This window comes from Eleutherodactylus coqui, chromosome 8 (assembly GCF_035609145.1).
Source record: "Eleutherodactylus coqui strain aEleCoq1 chromosome 8, aEleCoq1.hap1, whole genome shotgun sequence".
Classification (NCBI taxonomy): domain Eukaryota; kingdom Metazoa; phylum Chordata; class Amphibia; order Anura; family Eleutherodactylidae; genus Eleutherodactylus; species Eleutherodactylus coqui.
Genome location: NC_089844.1, coordinates 118,061,773 through 118,080,373, shown reverse-complemented (window position 1 = coordinate 118,080,373; position 18,601 = coordinate 118,061,773). Strand labels below are relative to the sequence as shown.

Genomic DNA, 18,601 nt, shown 5'->3' with positions numbered 1-18,601 from the left:
CATTAGCTCTGTATACCCTTGGCATCTCGTCAAAGTCCAATGAAGACACTAATCAGACATACACCCATCAAGAGACCCTAGATTTCCAACATTTATACTATAAGCTGTAATATATATAGCCAACATGGCATAAGGAATTCAGACAAACCCTTACATACTTGCGCAGTGCATAAAATGGGCAAGACTACAAGGGTGCAGAGGATGTGGTCACACTCGGGCCTTGGCGCCTGAGGGAGCCCCAAAGGCCTCTCTGTTCCATCAGAGGAACCCAGTACTATATACTGTGTGTGATAATTAAGGGGTTCGGTTACAGATTTAAAAAACTAAATACCACATTGCATATTTTTTTCAGTGGGCTTGTTTTAAATTCTGTCTAGTGAAGCAAGTAAGCATTATTACAGAAGATGCCATCTGCACATTTTTAATTACAGGTATTCTCTGATAAATGGCATAAAGGTTTAAGCTGCAATCTGCAAGTGACTGATGAATTAGAGGCTTGTTATTTACATAGCGAGCCTCAGCCTCATTACAAGGGTGCTGGAAGGATCATGTTTGTGGATGCTATTATTTCTAGAACACATACAATAGAGAAGAACGTCTAATTCCACGTTACTGCTAACAATTCCTTCATTAACACCTCTTGGCTGTAACAATGTGAGGTTATAGTATATGAAGCATGTTATGCTGCCTTTTTCCATGGTTTACTTGGCACAATCGATTTTAGTGTCTTGCTGAAATATTGCATCTCGCCTAAAACTGTAATGTGAATGTCTACAATGAATTCCATCTGGATCATCATCTTAATGTATCTGTATAGTGAGTGATGCTCTGTTTTTCTAATTTGAAGTCAAATTCCCTAGTAATTTTAATTGTCTGCAGTCACCACTAGGGGGAGCTAAGGGCTCTCTTACACGGGAAGTCCCAGTGATGATGGATTCTGTGCTTTTACACAGGAACGATCATCGCTCAGTGAATGAAGGCAGAGTGGGCCGGGGATCGTTCCAGCCTGGCCAACTCCACTCACAGTAAACAGGCAGTCATTCATAGATGAATAACTGCCTGCTTACACGGGCCAATCCATCATTCAGTTTTTATGCATGCATATACTGAACAATGAACAATAAGTGAATGAATTATCATTCATTATTCAGCCGGTGCATGCATTTATACTGAATGACAATCGCTCTGAACAATTTCATCTCCACCCACCTTCCCTTCTCTCCAATACCTAACTTAGGTGTAGTCACCATTTCTAAGCTTTGACTGATAGTGGTTTCTTCTCCTACCACAATGATATACGGGAGTTCATTAACACTGTCACTACAAAATGCTTTAATCTCAAAGAAAAAAAACTTAAGCCAGCAGCACTTACCACACCATTTAGGGGGGTAATTTCACATCAGTATGATGCAAGCCTGAAGGAGGGACTGAATCCGTGTCCCAAAGTATGATTCCAGAATAAGAAGAAGGGTCAGGCAGCAAACTTCTGGTGCTTAAAGACTTTTATGCATAAGAATATCTTTTACATACACCTCATGGTCACAAGGAATAGACGACGTTTCGACCCCAAAGACCCGGTTATTTTGGGGTCGAAACGTCGTCTATTCCTTGTGACCATAAGGTGTATGTAAAAGATATGCTTATGCATAAAAGTCTTTAAGCACCTGAAGTTTGCTGCCTGACCCTTTTTCTTATACTACAAAATGCTTTGGCTCCTTATCTGTGCTGCATGATAGGTATTACGCTACAGGGTTCGTATTGTGAGCAGGTAGATCATTTGTTTGCATTTGTTAGCATCATTGTACTGGTTATGTGATTTACTTTTCAATGTATTCTGCTACACTAATTGTAAAAATAAATCCCTCCTCTAGAAGGGATTTATTTGTCGGGATCAAGTGGAACTTTCTATTTGTGATTGTAACGCTGATATAAGTAAGTGATTACAATACTGTGTTCCCCGAAAATAAGATCTACCCTAATAATAAACCCTATCCTGAGTGAGAGGGGTTGAGAAGAAGCCCTAGCTAAACTACATGAAGAAAAAAAAAAGCTCACCTAGCAGGCGCCGTTCGGGTCCCCCATTGAATGACATAGTTGAATGGCTGTGATTGGTTAATCGAGCGCCGGCTCTGATTGGCTAAGGCAGCGTTTCTGAACCAATCACAGCAATCTCTTGCTAGAGACAGGTTATTCAAGCCCTGTTACCAGGAAGAGAATGCTCTCTTAGCGCCGAGGACTACACAGAAGACTGACGGAGACCAGCGAGAGGGACCCAGAGAGCGCCTGCTAGGTGAGTATTAACCCCCCTCCCGAAAAATAAGACACTGCGCCTCTTTTGGGGCAAAAATTAATATAAGACAGTATCTTATTTTCGAGAAACACAGTATCAGAAAAAAGGGAGGATTTATTTTGGAAAACTGAACTCTTGAAGGGAGGCTCTAGTACTTTGTTGTACTGCCTTTAGCTTGGATACAAGATGTGATACAGGCAGGCATGGAGGCTCTAGTACCCTGTTGTACCGCCTCTAGCTGGGATACAAGATGTGATACGGGGAGGCATGGAGGCTTTAGTACCCTGTTGTACCACCTCTCGCTTGGATACAAGATGAGATACGGGCGGGCATAGAGGCTTTGGTACCCTGTTGTACCGCCTCTAGCTTGGATACAAGATGTGATACGGGGGGCATGGAGGCTCTAGTACCCTGTTGTACCGCCTTCAGCTGGGATACAGGATGTGATACGGGAGGGGCATGGAGGCTCTAGTACCCTGTTGTACCGCATTCAGCTGGGATACAGGATGTGATATGGGCGGGCATGGAGGCTCTAGTACCCTGTTGTACCGCCTTCAGCTGGGATACAGGATGTGATACGGGCAAGCATGGAGGCTCTAGTACCCTGTTGTACCGCCTCTAGCTGGGATACAAGATGTGATATGGGGAGGCATGGAGTCTCTGGTACCCTGTTGTACCACCTCTAGCTTGGATACAAGATAAGATATGGGCGGGCATAGAGGCTCTGGTACCCTGTAGTACCGCCTCTAGCTTGGATACAAGATGTGAGACAGGTGGGCATGGAGGCTCTATTACCCTGTTGTACCACTTCTAGCTTGAATACAAGATGTGATATGGAGGGGGCATGGAGACTTTAGTATCCTGTTTTACCACCTCTAGCTTGGATACAAGATGTGATATTGTGACATGGGAAGGCATGGAGGCTCTAGTACCCTGTTGTACCTCATCTAGCTTGGATACGAGATTTCATACGGGTGGGCATAGAGGCTCTAGTACCCTGTTGTACTGCCTCTAGCTTGGATACAAGATGTAATATGGGAGGGCATGGAGGCTGTAGTACCCTCTTGAGCCACCTCTAGTTTGGGTGTAAGAGTGAGATGGATGGGCATGGGGCTCTAGTACCCTGTTTTACCGCCTCTAACTTGGATACAAGATGTGATACGGGTGGGCATGGAGGCATACAGGTTCCGAATTGTATCCTGCAATGTAGAGAAATGTAAGAAAAAAGGTGTAGCAACCCCTGTGAAGAGGAAATGGGATAAAAAATGGAAGTAGGGCGCTAAATTGCTGACAAGAGAAAGAGGAGTTTCTTGTATATGGGAGGGGCTGCCCACCCTACATAACATTTCACCCAATGGGTATTGTGAAGTACTGAGGGGCGTGATAGTGGATGGTTGCTACGTCGCCCCTTGGTTCCGCTATTATACCTAGTGGAACTGGAGGAAGTTCATGTCCCACTGTTTGAGACATGAAGGGTGAATGTGGCACAATCTTCAAACGTAATAAAAATATTTGAGATTAGGTGTTTTGCCAAAAAGATCTCAGTTTATTATTAAAACCAGCTTGTATATGAGTTTTGAGGTATGGGAAGCTGGGGTTACACTATACAAAACATACATATAGGGTATAGAGACAAAATAGAATAAAAGTGACATGGACAGTAGTTAATGGGGTATGATACATTATTCAGATATTAGTAAAAAAGAAGAAAAAACAAAACAAAAACAAAACGAGATTATCAAGGCAGATTGAAATTAAATTAGAAAAACTAATATAAATAAATAAAATAATGTATGTATGTGTGAACCAGGGTAGTATGTGCACGCACGGAGTCCACTGCTGAATCCCGCAGCAGAATCCCTGCGTGCGGGTTTTCTTACCTCTCTGGCTCCAGCGCAGATCTCGTCTGTGCAGGATGGATCTCCTTTTTTTAGCACAGCGGATGCGTCTAGACATGCCAGCGACGTGCCGGACGCATGCGCAGTGCTTTTTGTTTAATGTCCTGATGATATGACGGCTTCCGCTGACTTTAATGTAAGCCACCCCACGGAATCCACGGGCAAAATGGAGCATGCTGCGATTTTCTCCCACAGCGTGCGATCCGCACGCCGGGAGAAAATGGCATCCGCATGCTTTTAAATCATCTGCAGATGCTAACGCATCCCTATGGGCGGCTTTATTTGCGGATCTCCCCAGCGGGTGACCCATGCGAGTTCCGCAAATCAAAGCCGCAAGTGGACATTGGGTCTCACACAAATAATTGACATATAATATTATAGAATGCGAGGTTGTAGTAATAATAATAAAACCAATAATAGTAATAGAAACAATCAAATCAAATTAATCTTGGCATAAAGATAGTCCTAGCATGAAAACAAGGCCGGCTGCACACGAGCGTGACGGGCTCCGCCGCGGAATATTCCGCGGCGAAGCCCGTCACGGCGCCCCCCAGAGACCCCATACTTACCAGTGGATCCGGAGTTTTCGCTCCCGCATGACGCTTCCCCGCCCACCGCTGCCGCGTCACATGACACGCCCACCGCGTCACGTGACGCGCCGGCCGCGTCATATGACACGGCGGCGGTAGGCGGGAAAGCGTTTTCACGCTATCTTCCGCTGTGTTACAGCGGGAGATAGCGTGAACGGACAGCTTCCATTGACTGCAATGGAAGCCGTCAGCGCCTACACCCGCGGCAAATAGAGCATGCCACGGGTGAGGACGGGAGATTTCACGGTGCGGAATTCCGCACTGCGTGCCCTGAGCTATTAGGTTCAATAGAACCTAATAGCTGCGGGCAACGCAGCGGATTTTTGCCGCGAATTACGCGGCGGAAATCCGTTCGTGGGAAGGAGGCCCAAAGGGCAAATGGAAATATACATTTAAAAAACAATTTGACTGTAAAAAAATATATAACTTCATATAAATCATGTAAATTTGCATATTTTATGTGAACACTCTTATCGCAAAATATCAGACTAATAATTAGTTAGTCATAATATCTGGATTGTTCTTGGTATATCCTACTCCATAGAACTGTACAGTAACAGCTCTGTCAGTTCTTGCAAAAATACATTCACATCGCTGCAAATTTTTGATCTTCCATGAATTTCTACTGTGCACTCTTTTCTGGAGGATGCTGATCAGAAAAGTAATCACACCCAGATAGTGAAGTCTACTTCAATTTCACAACCAACTACTAAACCTGTAATCTGTAGTGGCAGAAGTTTTGGAAATAGATCTTACCGTGTACATCAATAACTGTAAGGGCTCCTAAAGTTGCTCGTGTACCGCCAGACAATTTCCCTCTGACCAGTTCAACAATCTCACTGATCTGCTTATTGCTTTTCTTCAAGAAAGCCTGTGGAAAATTATTTATTTAACAGCAATTCTGGAGCTCTTCTTCAGAAATATAACAACTAGTGTCATAAATGTGGCTGTTTATGGAATCTGGTTGAAACTAGTCTGCTAGCTATTGACAAAATGGTCAACATACAGTGCAAGTGAGGTTACTAAGGCTGCCTATCCACGGGTGTATATTCATTGCGTTCCCCACGGCGATAATCCGGCCTCAGAGAACGCAGTGACAGCTTTCCATAGCGTTGCTATGGAAAGCGCTTCCCCCCTGTTCACTATGATTCTCCGCTCGCGGGCTGCAATTCGCAGCATGCTGCAAACTACCACGATTCTCTGCAGTCAGCCTATCTGTCAGATAGGCTGACAGCGGAGATCCGTCTGCCGGCTCCTGCTCCCTGGCGGCGGTATCCCACGGCGGATCTCCAACTCAAGATACCGCAATGCCCGTTCACAGGCAGCCTTAGGAGTGATGTATGTCTTCTAACCAATGAGAGAATAGAGGAATACAGTACATGAGAGATCAATGGACTACAATAACTGTAATAGAAGACACCGTGGGTTGTTACTTACTGACAAAGTGCCCTCTGTAATAGCTCCTGATACTTCTTTTGTCCAGTAAATAGAAGATACACATATAATAACTTGGCCAGGCCACTGAAGGACCCATTGCTTTCTAGGAACCTGCAACAACAAAAATATGATAGCTCAAATACATCAACTTCAGAACAATAGCATTGTAATATCTGACTATAAAATTTCATCTATATGTGTTCTTATAATCGAAACTAAACACTAATACAGGCAGAAAACAGGGGATCTGTTTGGAGATCCACTCACCCATATCACAAAGGACCTGGTCAGGCAAAAAAAAAAATCACCTAAATGGAGACAATGTTTCATCACAATACACACAGCATTAGTCATATACACTGAATGACCACTTTATCACCCATCTAGTAGCATATTGGACTTTGTTAGGGATATTGCAGGGACTCCAAATGATATGTTGCCGAGTTCCCAATTATTACTGCATATCCGTCCGGAAGAAATCAATGAGACACAGACAGTTCTCTGTATTCCAAAGAATTCTAAGTTTTTATTACTACAGAAAGAGTTTTTATCAAGAAAAGAAAGGAGTATACATGGCTTTATGCCAAAGCTTCACATAAGGTCTCGTGTGAAACTATTAACTCACGTAAGCAAGTTTTCATTCTCATGTAAAACTAACACATAAGTACATATCTATAAAAACTTGTAACATCTCAAACTGCGGAATGCTGATAACTGAACAAACTATATTTCATGAGAGATTTTGAAAGAATCAAAGGAATGGCTGTGCACCCAGATGAATCCTTATCTCAGGTTGAAATACAGAATTGAGCTTAAGTTCATAGTTAGTGTTGTATGAGACAAGACAAAATAGAGTTTAACAGAGTTTTAGTCTTAACAGACTTCCTTTGGCTTTCAGAACCACAAAGATTTCTTGTGGCATCCATCCCCAGGAATCAGAGAAGCCATTGTGTAACAAGCAAACATTTCCCACACCGTTACTCTACCTCCAGCAGACAGAATGACCTGCTGACACCTGATAGGAAAGGTTCTTCCATTCATGCTGCTTGCACCAAATTCTGACCTCCCATCGACACGGTGCAACAGAAATCCAGATTCACCTGACCAGGCCATGTTTTTCCAAGGCTCAGTGGTCCAATTTTTCTACTCTTTTGCTCACTGGAGTCTCGCCTTTCTATTCCTCTTAGGTCATTCTCACACAGGCGCTTGAACAAATGCTACGTATTCTAACGCAGCGTTTACTGCTGCATTGACGTGTTTTTGACAGCATTTTCAGCTGTGTATTCATCACAGTTGTAAACGCAGCCAAGCAAACTGATAATGCCAGAACTGAAAAAAATGCAGTCAAAAACGCTGCTGTAAACGTGGTAATCACATTCTACCGCGCTTTCAGCAGTGCTCAAAATGTACCTCATTTATTTTAATGGGCAAAGTATTGTGTTTTAAAACACAGAAACCCCTGAAAATAGAACAGACAGCAATTGAAAAACGCAGCGTTAAAAATACTGCGTTTTAACGCTTGTCTGAGAAGCCCCATTGAAATCAATGGTAATGATTGACAGTGTTTAGTGCTGCAAACGCAGCGTTAACGCAGAAAAAAACGCCTTTGTGAGATAGGTCTCTCTCAAACAAGCGCTTTTTACCACGTTTAACGTGGCATTTTGAACGCTGCGTTAATCGCGGTACAACAATCTTGTTGAAATCAATGGGGCCTCGCAAACATGCGTTTGATTGCGGCATGATTTTCGAGTGCTGTCTTCTCTACCTTTGGCTGTTTAGCGCACTTCATCACCCATCACAATGACATGCTGTCGGACGCATGGAGCTACGGCCGAAAGCAAAAGTAAAATTGCATCAAAGCACCGCAATTGAAATTGCGTGCTTTGCCGGGGTAATGTGTGAGAGAACCCTTAGACAGCAATGGCGCTGAAACTGCTTGTCTGCTATCATCGTAAGGAATGATGAGTTATGCATTCAGACACGTTACTTGGAGCACCAGCATTGCATTCAGCAGCAATCTGCCTAGCTGTGCAGTGTATGTTCGTCAGATTTATTCTTCACATCCTCTTCAGACCCCTTTAGTCAACAAGCTGTCCACATCCATAAAATGTCTTTCTGCTAGATATTTTTCCTCGACCACACCATTCTCAGTATACTCTCCATACTGTTGCGCAAGTAAACAGCACAATGTTGTCAGTTTATGAAATACTGGTCTTGGCTAATCAAGCATTGATGACCTGGTCTCACTCAAAGTCTCTCCGATCACTAGATTTTCCATTGTAATTTGGATTCACATTAAAACTGATCCAAACATTTAGAGAACAGTATCTGCAATTCTCTGTGCATCGTGCATAGAAAACAGCATAACAACTAAGATGCCTCCCACCAGTTCAGAGAGAACTGAGGATCCGATATACAGCCTGCAGAGGAGAAAAATGGTGAAAATGCAGAATAAAAGTGAGCTAATATGTTATTCCTCAAGTGGCCAGATATAGTGTTATTCCTCACGTACAAACATCAGATTATTCTGAAGACGTTATCTGAAAAATTAAGTACACTTTAACTAATTTAATTGAGGTTACTCCGAAAAAACAGAAGTTGGTTAGTATCGTCCTGTGAACTGACTAGGCCACAACACAGGGACAGAACAGGTTGGTGGATATATAAAAAGTAATTCTATTCATATAGACAGACAGATTCCCTTACTGTATGTAACTAATATGATAAGCCCTTGCTGCAACTTCTTGAAGGAAATGTTATTCCACTCCTGAAGGTTTACAGTAAATTGTTTAACATCTACTTAATGTCAAGCTGTGTAATTCTATATCTTAGTGATAGTCTGCCACCAGAAACAAACAAGCTGGGCTGGCTGATCAACAAGAAACTATAGTTAAGAATTCATTATTATATAATGTGGTGAGTCATAGCCAGAGTCACATTTCTTATCCGTTATTAGAGCATTGCTTACATTCCTCACTGCACCTCCCATAGTGAGTCGGAACTTGAATGGAGTGGTGGTTGAGCATACACGATGTTGCTCCATTCATCTTCAATGGGACTGCCAAAGATAGCAGAGCACTTGTACTTGGTTATTTCTATTAGCCTCATTGAAATGAATGGAGCAGCATTGCATGTGATTAGCCGCCCCTCCATTCAATCTGTGAGACTGCAGTGAGTTGAGGAGGAGGATATTGAACACCTATTATCGAGATTGGTGAAGGTCTTAGCGATTAGACGTCCCACAGATCCACTGATCAGACTTTTATCACCTATTCTATGGATAGGTGATAAAAGTCCATCTGGAGAATATCCCTTTAAGGAGACTGCAATAATAAAAATATAATAACCTTACCTCAACATATCCCTCAATCCCATTATAGATGACTTGTCTCATGCTGGCCAACATGTTTTCTTCCACTTGCAAAAGCCATTTTTCAACCATACCCTGGAAGGCAGACAAACCAGTACATTACACTGCAGTACCGTGATACACATAGACACATTACTCATGTCAGCTCCTTGCACACAAAGCATCTGATCTTCCATGTTATATATAGAGGAGTACCTGCAGGAAACATCTGCATAAGAAATAACCTAATCTGTCTAATTAATCTAGTGAGAATTGACCAGCGGCAGTTATGTAGACACATCTGTTTTCATGAATGTTGGCGCAAACTCATTATTACAAGCCCGTTACTGACGTCTGCTAACAGGATAGGACATTGCAGACATCTATTGATAATGCAGCAATTCACGGTCTACACTGACATATATACTGTATATAGTTGGATAAGGGAAGCTTCACACAAGCGTATTTCACTGTGTACTGCCTGCATGATACAGTCGCACGGTGAGCAGTAAGTACGTAATGACATGTGTGTGTTTGTATGTGACATTTATGTGTAGTAAGTGTATTTTGGCCACATTTGTGTCACGATACCATGACGTAAATGCGCTATGCGGGGCGCGGCCGCCCATAGTGGCGCTTTTTACTGGGGTTTTTTTGTGCTTACAGAACCACTCCCATCAGTGCGGTCCCGTGGCGCCATGTTTAAGTAGGCGGGCTAGCCTACTTAATTCCAGGTATTTTTGATTTTCAGTGCACGATTTCATGCAGACAGCTTTTGGTGTGCAATTGTGCACCAAAATAGGGCATGTTGCAGTTTTTTTCGAAGCATTTGAGCGCGTGGAAAACAACACCGTGTGAAGAAACCAAATCAATGGGTTCCATCGGCTGCACGATTAGGCAGGGGACACACATCCTTATTATAAAAGCAAAAACGTGGCCAAATTAGGCTGGGCTCATACGACCATATGGGAAATACAAATTTTGCGGGCTCTATCCGCCTGTGTGATACGCGGTAGCTTCCAGGCAATCAATTGCATTGCCTTACGCAGTTCTGCTCACGAGCATGTCGGAATTGCATAATCTGCAAGTGGAAAACAGAACGCAGCATGGTCTATTTTGCCGCGGATACACGCGACATACCAGTAGATCACATTGTTCTCGATTGTTGCGTATATATAGCCACAGCCCATGCGCAATTATGTCAAGCGATGGCGTGTGAAATATAAACTAAAAACAAAAGAGGTGTACTGCGCACGACCGCCTGCAGGGGTACACAGTCATGTGCAGTACAATTTCGCTGCCATACGCGACAGTATGTAGGTCATAGCAGGGCTCATGGCTATAAAACGCTGCGGGAGCCTCACAGAGTTTTCCCGCTTACGACTGTGTGAGTTCAGCCTTATGCTAGTGTGTCACCAGTCATGTGTGTATATTTATGTGTAAAATTGTGCCTGTGTGTTTCTTTTATTTTTCTATTTTGTCCAGAATTAAAACAAAAATCAGTAACAGAACGTCCAGATGAAGCCTCTGAGGGCTCAGTCACACGGGCGCCGATCCGTGTTTCTACGTGATAAGACGGCCGCACTGCGTGCAGATGACACTCTACATGACCGGCTTCATTGCCGGCCAGGTGTTCTTTCTTCCGGCCGGTGTGGAAAGTCGTCCGCACCTGCAGTGCAGCGGTCTTATCGTGCAGAAACACGGGCGGATCGGCACTCGTCTGACTGAGCTTTAGGGTGCATTCACCACAATTTTCATGCATTATATCTGACTGATTGCAATTTCCAAGCAACACACTTTTTTCCAACACTTCCCAGAGCCCATGAGCCTTTAGCTACACCCCTGCCTCTTGCGTTTCCTTAATTGATCCACTTCCCACATAGCCTTCCACAACAACTATTTGCTGTTGCGGGGAGAACAACACGGGGCAGATTTATGAAGACCGTCAGAAAGAAAATCTTTCCTTGCTGCCCATAGTAACCAATCACAGCACAGCATTCAATTCTTATAGTGCTGAGGCAAAATGAAAGGGGATAGGAAGCGGGCTGCTTTTCCATGGCCCACCCTGTGTAACAGTTAAAGAGGATGTGTTAGCTCTTATGACATGTCTTTTTCAGCAAATACTTAATTCTAGAGCATCTTTTCTTTTCTTAGAACTCTGCATTTTGCTGTTCCTCCGCTATATCTCCTGGTAAAGTAGGAATAAAATTATAACTAGGCATTATCCCTCTTCTCAATAGAGTATATTCTTACACAGTTTGAGGGCTTATTCACATGGGCGTATATCGGCTGGGTTTTCACGCCTGGCTGATATATGCTGCCCCTCTGATGCATTGGTTTACAATGCATCAGTGCACAGGGGCGTATCTCCGCAGCATAAAAGCACCCGTCTGGGCACTTTTACGTCGGTGGCAGCAGCTGCATTGACTCCTGTGAGAGCCAATGACAGCTGCAGGAGAAGGGAGGTGGGAGGGAGTTTAGCAGCGTGACTGTTAAACTTTGTCCCCTTCTCTGCCCCTTGCCGCTGTTTGCAATGGGAGGTGGCAGAGCTAAGCCCACCCCTGTTCCGCCCCTCCCATTGCAAACAAAGGCAAGGGGCGGAGAGGGGTGGGAGCTCAGCACACTAGCTCCCGCCCCATCCAGAGAGCTGGCGAGGGGGAGGAAAGGGGAAGACAGCTTAGTTCTGCTAAGCTGTTTTCCCCTGCATGATGGCGTATACGCCGCGCCGTGCATCACACAGTAGCGTGTATATACAATTCTAATAACTGGATACAAGACAGATTTACTTTAGCGCGAGGTATGTGTATTTAGTCAAGTCTTCTTTTTATCCAGTGAGTACAGATAATAAGGGGAGCAGGACATTAAAAAAAAGAAAATGTAAGTAAATTACTTTAGCCTTTGCCGGATAAATCTTCTGTGTTAAAGGGACAATTTCCATCTCTGAGCTGATGATTCCTGTGATTTCCAAATCATCAGTAAATTCCAACTTGGCAATCCCCTCAAAACACTTCTTTAGATGAGGCTGGACTCGTAATGGATCCTTAGTTTCAGAGAGGATTTCAAGGAGCTCATCATTGGAGAGGAAGAAAAACCTTAAATAATAAGGATATAAATAAATAAATTACAAAAAATGCATTTTGTAAGGCAGGAATTATTTCAAATTGATTAAAGGGGTTGTCTAGTTGTAAACTATTGATGGGCCTATCTGCTGGATAGCAGATCAGTGGGAGTCTAGGACCCCTGACCAATGCTGATCAGTTGTTTTCTAGACCAATACTCTTGTGCATAAGCTAATATCTGCCGGAATGAGACAGCTCTGTTCCCACTCAGAGGTCAGGCTTGGTATTACAGGCAATGTTTCTATTCACTCCACTGGCAATTTGGCCTGCAATACCTAACCTGGCCAGTGTAGTGAAAACAGATGTGTCTGCTTCCTGCAGATATCAGCTCAGTGCATGATCCAGAAAAGAGCTGATTAGCAGGGATTCAAGGCTGATCTACTATTGATAGACTATCCTGCCAATAAGGGTGCATTCACACGAACGTATATCGGCTCGGTTTTCACGCCGAGCCGATATACATTGTCCTCATAGCAGGGGGGAGGCTGGAAGAACCCAGGAGCAAGAGCTGAGCTCCCGCCCCCTCTCTGCCTCCTCCCCACCCCCTCTCCGCCCCTCTGCACTATTTGCAATGAGAGGAGGCGAGACGGGGACGGGGCTAAGTGGCGTGAATTAGCCCCGCCCCCGTCCCGCCTCTCCCCATTGCAAATAGTGCAGAGGGGTGGAGAGGAGGCAGAGAGGGGGCGGGAGCTTAGTTCCTGATCCTGGGCTCTTCCAGCCTCCCCCCCCTGCACACGAGGACGACGTATATCGGCTCGGCGTGAAAACCGAGCAGATATACGTTCGTGTGAATGCACCCTAAGTCTATCAATCATTTGAGGCTGGACATCCCCTTTAAGCATACCTATGATATACATATATTGTATGCGAGTAAATAATCCATGTCCATAGACGAGTGTATAGGTCCCTTAAGACGGTCAGATAACTGCCTCTATGGAGATATAACGAGCAATATAGCATGTCAATAAGTGTTCCTTAAAGGGGTTGTCCCGAGAAAGCAAGTGAGGGTAAGCACTTCTGTATGGCCATATTAATGCACTTTGTAATATACATTGTGCATTAAATATGAGCCATACAGAAGTTATTCACTTACCTGCTCCGTTGCTGGCGTCCCCGTCTCCATGGTGCCGTCTAATTTCAGCGTCTAATCTCCCGATTAGACGCGCTTGCGCAGAAGGGTCTTCTCCCTTCTCTTGGGTCTCGGCACGAGCGGAGTTCTGGCTCCGCCCCCTTCTACGCGTCATCGCGTAGCTCCGCCCCGTCACGTGTGCCGATTCCAGCCAATCAGGAGGCTGGAATCGGCAATGGACCGCACAGAGCCCACGGTGCACCATGGGAGAAGACCCGCGGTGCATTGTGGGTGAAGATCCCGGCGGCCATCTTACTAAGGTAAGGAAGAAGTCGCCGCAGCGCTGGGATTCGGGTAAGTACTAAACTTTTTTTTTTTTTAACCCATGCATTGGGTTTGTCTCGCGCCGAACGGGGGGCCTATTGAATTAAAAAAAAACCCGTTTCGGCGCGGGACAACCCTTTTAAGCCCTTAGTGACCAAACCTGTTTGCGCCTCAATTTTGGAAATCTGACATGTGTCACTTTAACATAGAATAACTCTAAAGATTTAATTCTGTCATTGTTCTCTCACCATATATTGTACTTTATTTACATGGTAAAAATAGACTGATAGAATTTGTGTGTATTTATTAAAAGCGCCAAAATTGGGAACATTTTAGGAAAATTGTCATTTTTTCACATTTTCAACTGCAATATCTCAAATATGTGCAAACATACTGCTCAAGTTTTTGATAAGATATATATTTCCATCTGTTTACTTTATAATGGAAGCACATTTGAAGAAATGTAATGTTTTTTAACCATTTAGAAGACGTACAAATTTAACATTAATTATTAACATTTTGAGGAACATTTTGTTTTCCTGCACCAAGCCAACATTCCAAAGGCTCATAGGTGTCAGAATTATAAATACCCCCACAAATGAGCTTATTTTAAAAAATAACCCCTAATATATGCACTGAGGGGTGTCAGGAGTATTTTGACCACCACTGTTTTTTTCAGAAGCTAATGCAATTTAGAGAAAAATAAAATGTCATATTTTTGCAAATATGTCATTTTAAAGACAGTCTTTTTTTCTATAGTGCAAATGAAAATGATTTGTACCCCAAAATACCCGTTTGTCCTTTGGTTAGAAACATACCTATTGTGGCCCTAATATTATGTCCGTAAGCACAACAGGGCTGAAACTCAAAAGGAGCAGCTAGTGACTTTCAGGACAGATATTTTCCTTAAGGTGTTTTAGGCCCAATTGCCCACTTGTAGACCCCTTGAGCGGCCAAAACAACAGAGGACCCCCACAAATGACCCCATTTTGAATAACCCTTAATGAATTCATATAGGGGTCTACTGCGTATTTTGACCCCACGGTTTTTGACTGAATCTAAGCAAAGCAGAAGGAAAAAATATAATTTTCATCTTTTTGGCAATTGTGTCATTTTAAAAAGTTTTTTTTTGTACAGCACACACATGAATGAAGACTGGCACTCCAAAATATATACCCCCGTTTGTCCTGTGTTCAGAAACATACCTATTATGGCCTTAATGTTATGTCTGTATGCACAACGGGGCCCAAACCGAAACGAGCACCCGGTGTCATTCAGAACAGAAATTTTGCTTTAACCTGATTTAGGCTCCATTACACACTTGTTAAGGCCTTAAGCGGCCAAAACAATAGAGAACCCCGACAAATGACCCCATTTTGAAAACTAGACCCCTTAACGAATTCATCCAGGGGTGAACTGTGTATTTTGACCCCACAGTTTCCGAATGAATCTAAGCAAAGCAGAATGAAAAAAATATGATTTTCATTTTTTTGGCAATTATGTCATTTTAAAAACTGTTTTTTGTACAGCATACATAGGAATGAAGACTTGTACCCCAAAACTGGAAACCCCTATTTGTCCTGTGTTCAGAAACATACCCATTGTAGCCCCAATCTGCTTACAGGACACATGGCTCGGCCTATACTGGAGGGAACACCCGTTGAATTTCAAGGCATAACTGAATAAATTACCGGCCCCATTGAAAACTTGTGCAGAAAAAAAAATTACTCCCTAAAAAATACTCTTTTGGCATTCTCTAAATTTTAGCTAAAAGTAATAGTGTAAAACTGTGTGGTATGTCTCAAAAGAGGGGTAATTACGGAGACCTGGGGCAATAAAACTGGGTATCCCTCATGCTCCCATGCGCCAGCGGCAGGAATGGGGTATAGAAAGTGGTGCTCTGTGAGGCTTCGTAAGCTTGATGAGGTGCGACGGTCTCACACAGAAGGCGCTCAAGAAGCTGCTCCTGGAACCACAGGAAGGCGAGCGTTCCCGGGGCTTCTGGTAGATTACATATTACAGATAGCGATCTGAATAATGCCGGGCTCACACAGCCGTATGTGGAATCCACTTGCGGAGGCCTGTGGCAGATCCCAGCTGTGAGCCCGGCCCTGCGTACGGCCACGTAATGTACTGCACATAAATGCGTACTCACACAGGCGGTCATGCGCTTAGCGATGATGTGGGTACTTGCCGCCCATACACAATGTAATTGCCTATTGGCTGTCGGTATATCCGTGTCCACAAATGGGCTTTATGTCATGGATATCTGCGGTAAAATCGAACATGCTGCGTTCTGTTTTCCATGAGTGGATTACATGATTCCGATACGCTAATGTGACCAGAATTGTGTAATCCAATGCATTTAATTGATCTGAGTATTACCATAATCCATAATTCTTATCCAGTCGTGTGAGACTGGCCTAAGGTCCTTTATCACGTGACCGGGGACCGCTCAACGAGGCCATCGGTCACTGCTCCAGGCTCTCAGCTACCTTTGGTAGCCAGCAGTAAGGAAATTCTAAATTTCCTGGACAATCCTCGGCTCCTGCGCATGGGTCCATTTTGCCAGCGGCCGCATGGACAGAAGTCAGGGAAGGTCCGTGGAGGATGATCGCTTCAGGATTCAAATGCGGAGGCTTCCGTAAGAAGTTTCATCTCCCCTCACTGATTGCATCGGTGAGGGCAGATGAAACTTCAACTTTTAAAAAACTTTCACATGGTCGTCATTATCCATTGGATAACGGCGATCACGTGACTGGGGCCTACTCACCGTGGCTCTCAGTCATTAATCCATGCTACCTTTCATAGTCAGGAGCAAGGAGATTTTAAATTTCCCAGGACCCCCCACCCCCCCAGGTTCTGCGCTTGCATCCATCACTTTGCCAATGGGCACATGCGCAGAAGACAGGGAAATGTTAGCGGATAAAGATCTTGTCGGGAGACAAATCCAGGGGCCTTGGGTAAGTAATTTCACCTGCCGTCACGACTCTGATCCATGAGGGGAGGTGAAACTTTAACTTTTTAAACTTTTTTTTTTACTTTACATGATCGCTGTTATCTAATGGACCATGGATCATGTGACCGGGGGCCGTATATTGCCGCCCACAGTGACACCTCCCTGCTCCTGGCCACTCATGCTAGCCAGGAACAGGAAAATTTTAAATGTCATGGGCTCTCCGGCCTTTTGCGCATGTGCCTGACATTTTACTTCTGCCGCGCATGTGCAGAAGACCATGACCGGTCCTTACAGGACCAGATTGCCATGGGACATCATGGAGGCCGGAGGTGAGCAGTTTTAGCTCCCCTCACAGATCCGATCAGTAAAGGGACATAAACTTTAATTTTTATTTTTTATTTTTATGCAATTGCAGTTATCTATTGGATAATGGCAATCGTGTGACTGGGGGGGGATGTCACACACCGCGGCCCCGCATGACAGCTTTAGGCTATCGGCTACCTCCGGCAGCTTATAGAGCTGTCACACTCCACAACCCTACAGGTTCTATAGGGTCTGCGTGTTTTTACGGCCCTGTAGATTAAAGCCCAGACACGCAGGACATGAAAACACGTATGGCTGGTCAATAAGGTGTTAAACTCCATCTACATGCAGCAGCTACTCTGAGCTGTATTGGGATGAATGATCATTTTTATGCTCACATTTTTTCCTGGACGAGTTGTAAATTTTAATAGCACCATTTAATGCAACACATAATGTAGTGAAAACATTTAAAGACTGCATTGTGGCGTGGAATGATTTTTGGGCTTTGTTTTTACAGTATTTACTGTGAGATAAAAATTCCGTTAACTTTACTCTGTGGTCAGCATTATTGCAAAACCACATCTATATAGTTTGTATGTCTTACTACTTTAAAAAAAAGACTAAATGTGCTTTTTACATAAATGTGATTGTGTACTGGCTTTGTGCTGCACATGTATCTCTCGCAACCTATACGCTGCCAGACATGTTCATGTGAACCCAGCCTAATTCACATCTGAAGACTATTTGCACACGAGCGCAAAACTTGCACAAATATAAAGTCCATTCTTTTAATTGGAGTCATACACATAAGTGATGTTTTCCTTCACAGAGCTGCTGCAAGGTAAAAAGGTATAAAAAAAATCGCTGCATGTCCTATTTTTCCATGTTCTTCGGAACACATCACCCATTGTTTTCAATGGGACCGTGCGATGTGCCTGTGAATGTGATGTTTCCTATTGATATCAATGGCAAACACTTTCGATCCTCTATCGCGTATGAAGATAGGAATTTCACATCAGCGATGCAAGTCGTTTTTACAAGAAAAATGCATCACATCCACAGCTAAAACACAAGATGACAAGCACTATACAGGGTTTAGTTTCTTGACCCAATACCGCACTTGCCAGTGTGACTGTAGTATAAAACATATGTTTCTTGTCACAGGGCTTCTTCAGGTGGGAGTGACGTAGTGCTGTCCCCTGTAACGGGACGAAATAAAACCATTGATTTCAATTATTGCGTTTTCATTAGCGGTATTCTCGC

At 43.8% G+C, this 18,601-nt stretch overlaps 1 protein-coding gene across 1 annotated transcript in view; it reads right to left on the bottom strand.

Annotated features, from left to right (window-relative positions):
• DNAH3 (dynein axonemal heavy chain 3) overlaps positions 1-18,601 on the bottom strand; it is a 379,066-nt gene that overhangs the window by 157,902 nt on the left and 202,563 nt on the right. Inside the window, exons 24-27 of the mRNA XM_066576291.1 lie at positions 12,455-12,656; positions 9,568-9,660; positions 6,216-6,326; positions 5,535-5,649 (exon numbers count right to left, since the gene is read on the bottom strand). Of these exons, the coding sequence (XP_066432388.1) occupies positions 5,535-5,649; positions 6,216-6,326; positions 9,568-9,660; positions 12,455-12,656 (521 nt within the window). The remainder of the gene's footprint in view (positions 1-5,534; positions 5,650-6,215; positions 6,327-9,567; positions 9,661-12,454; positions 12,657-18,601) is intronic.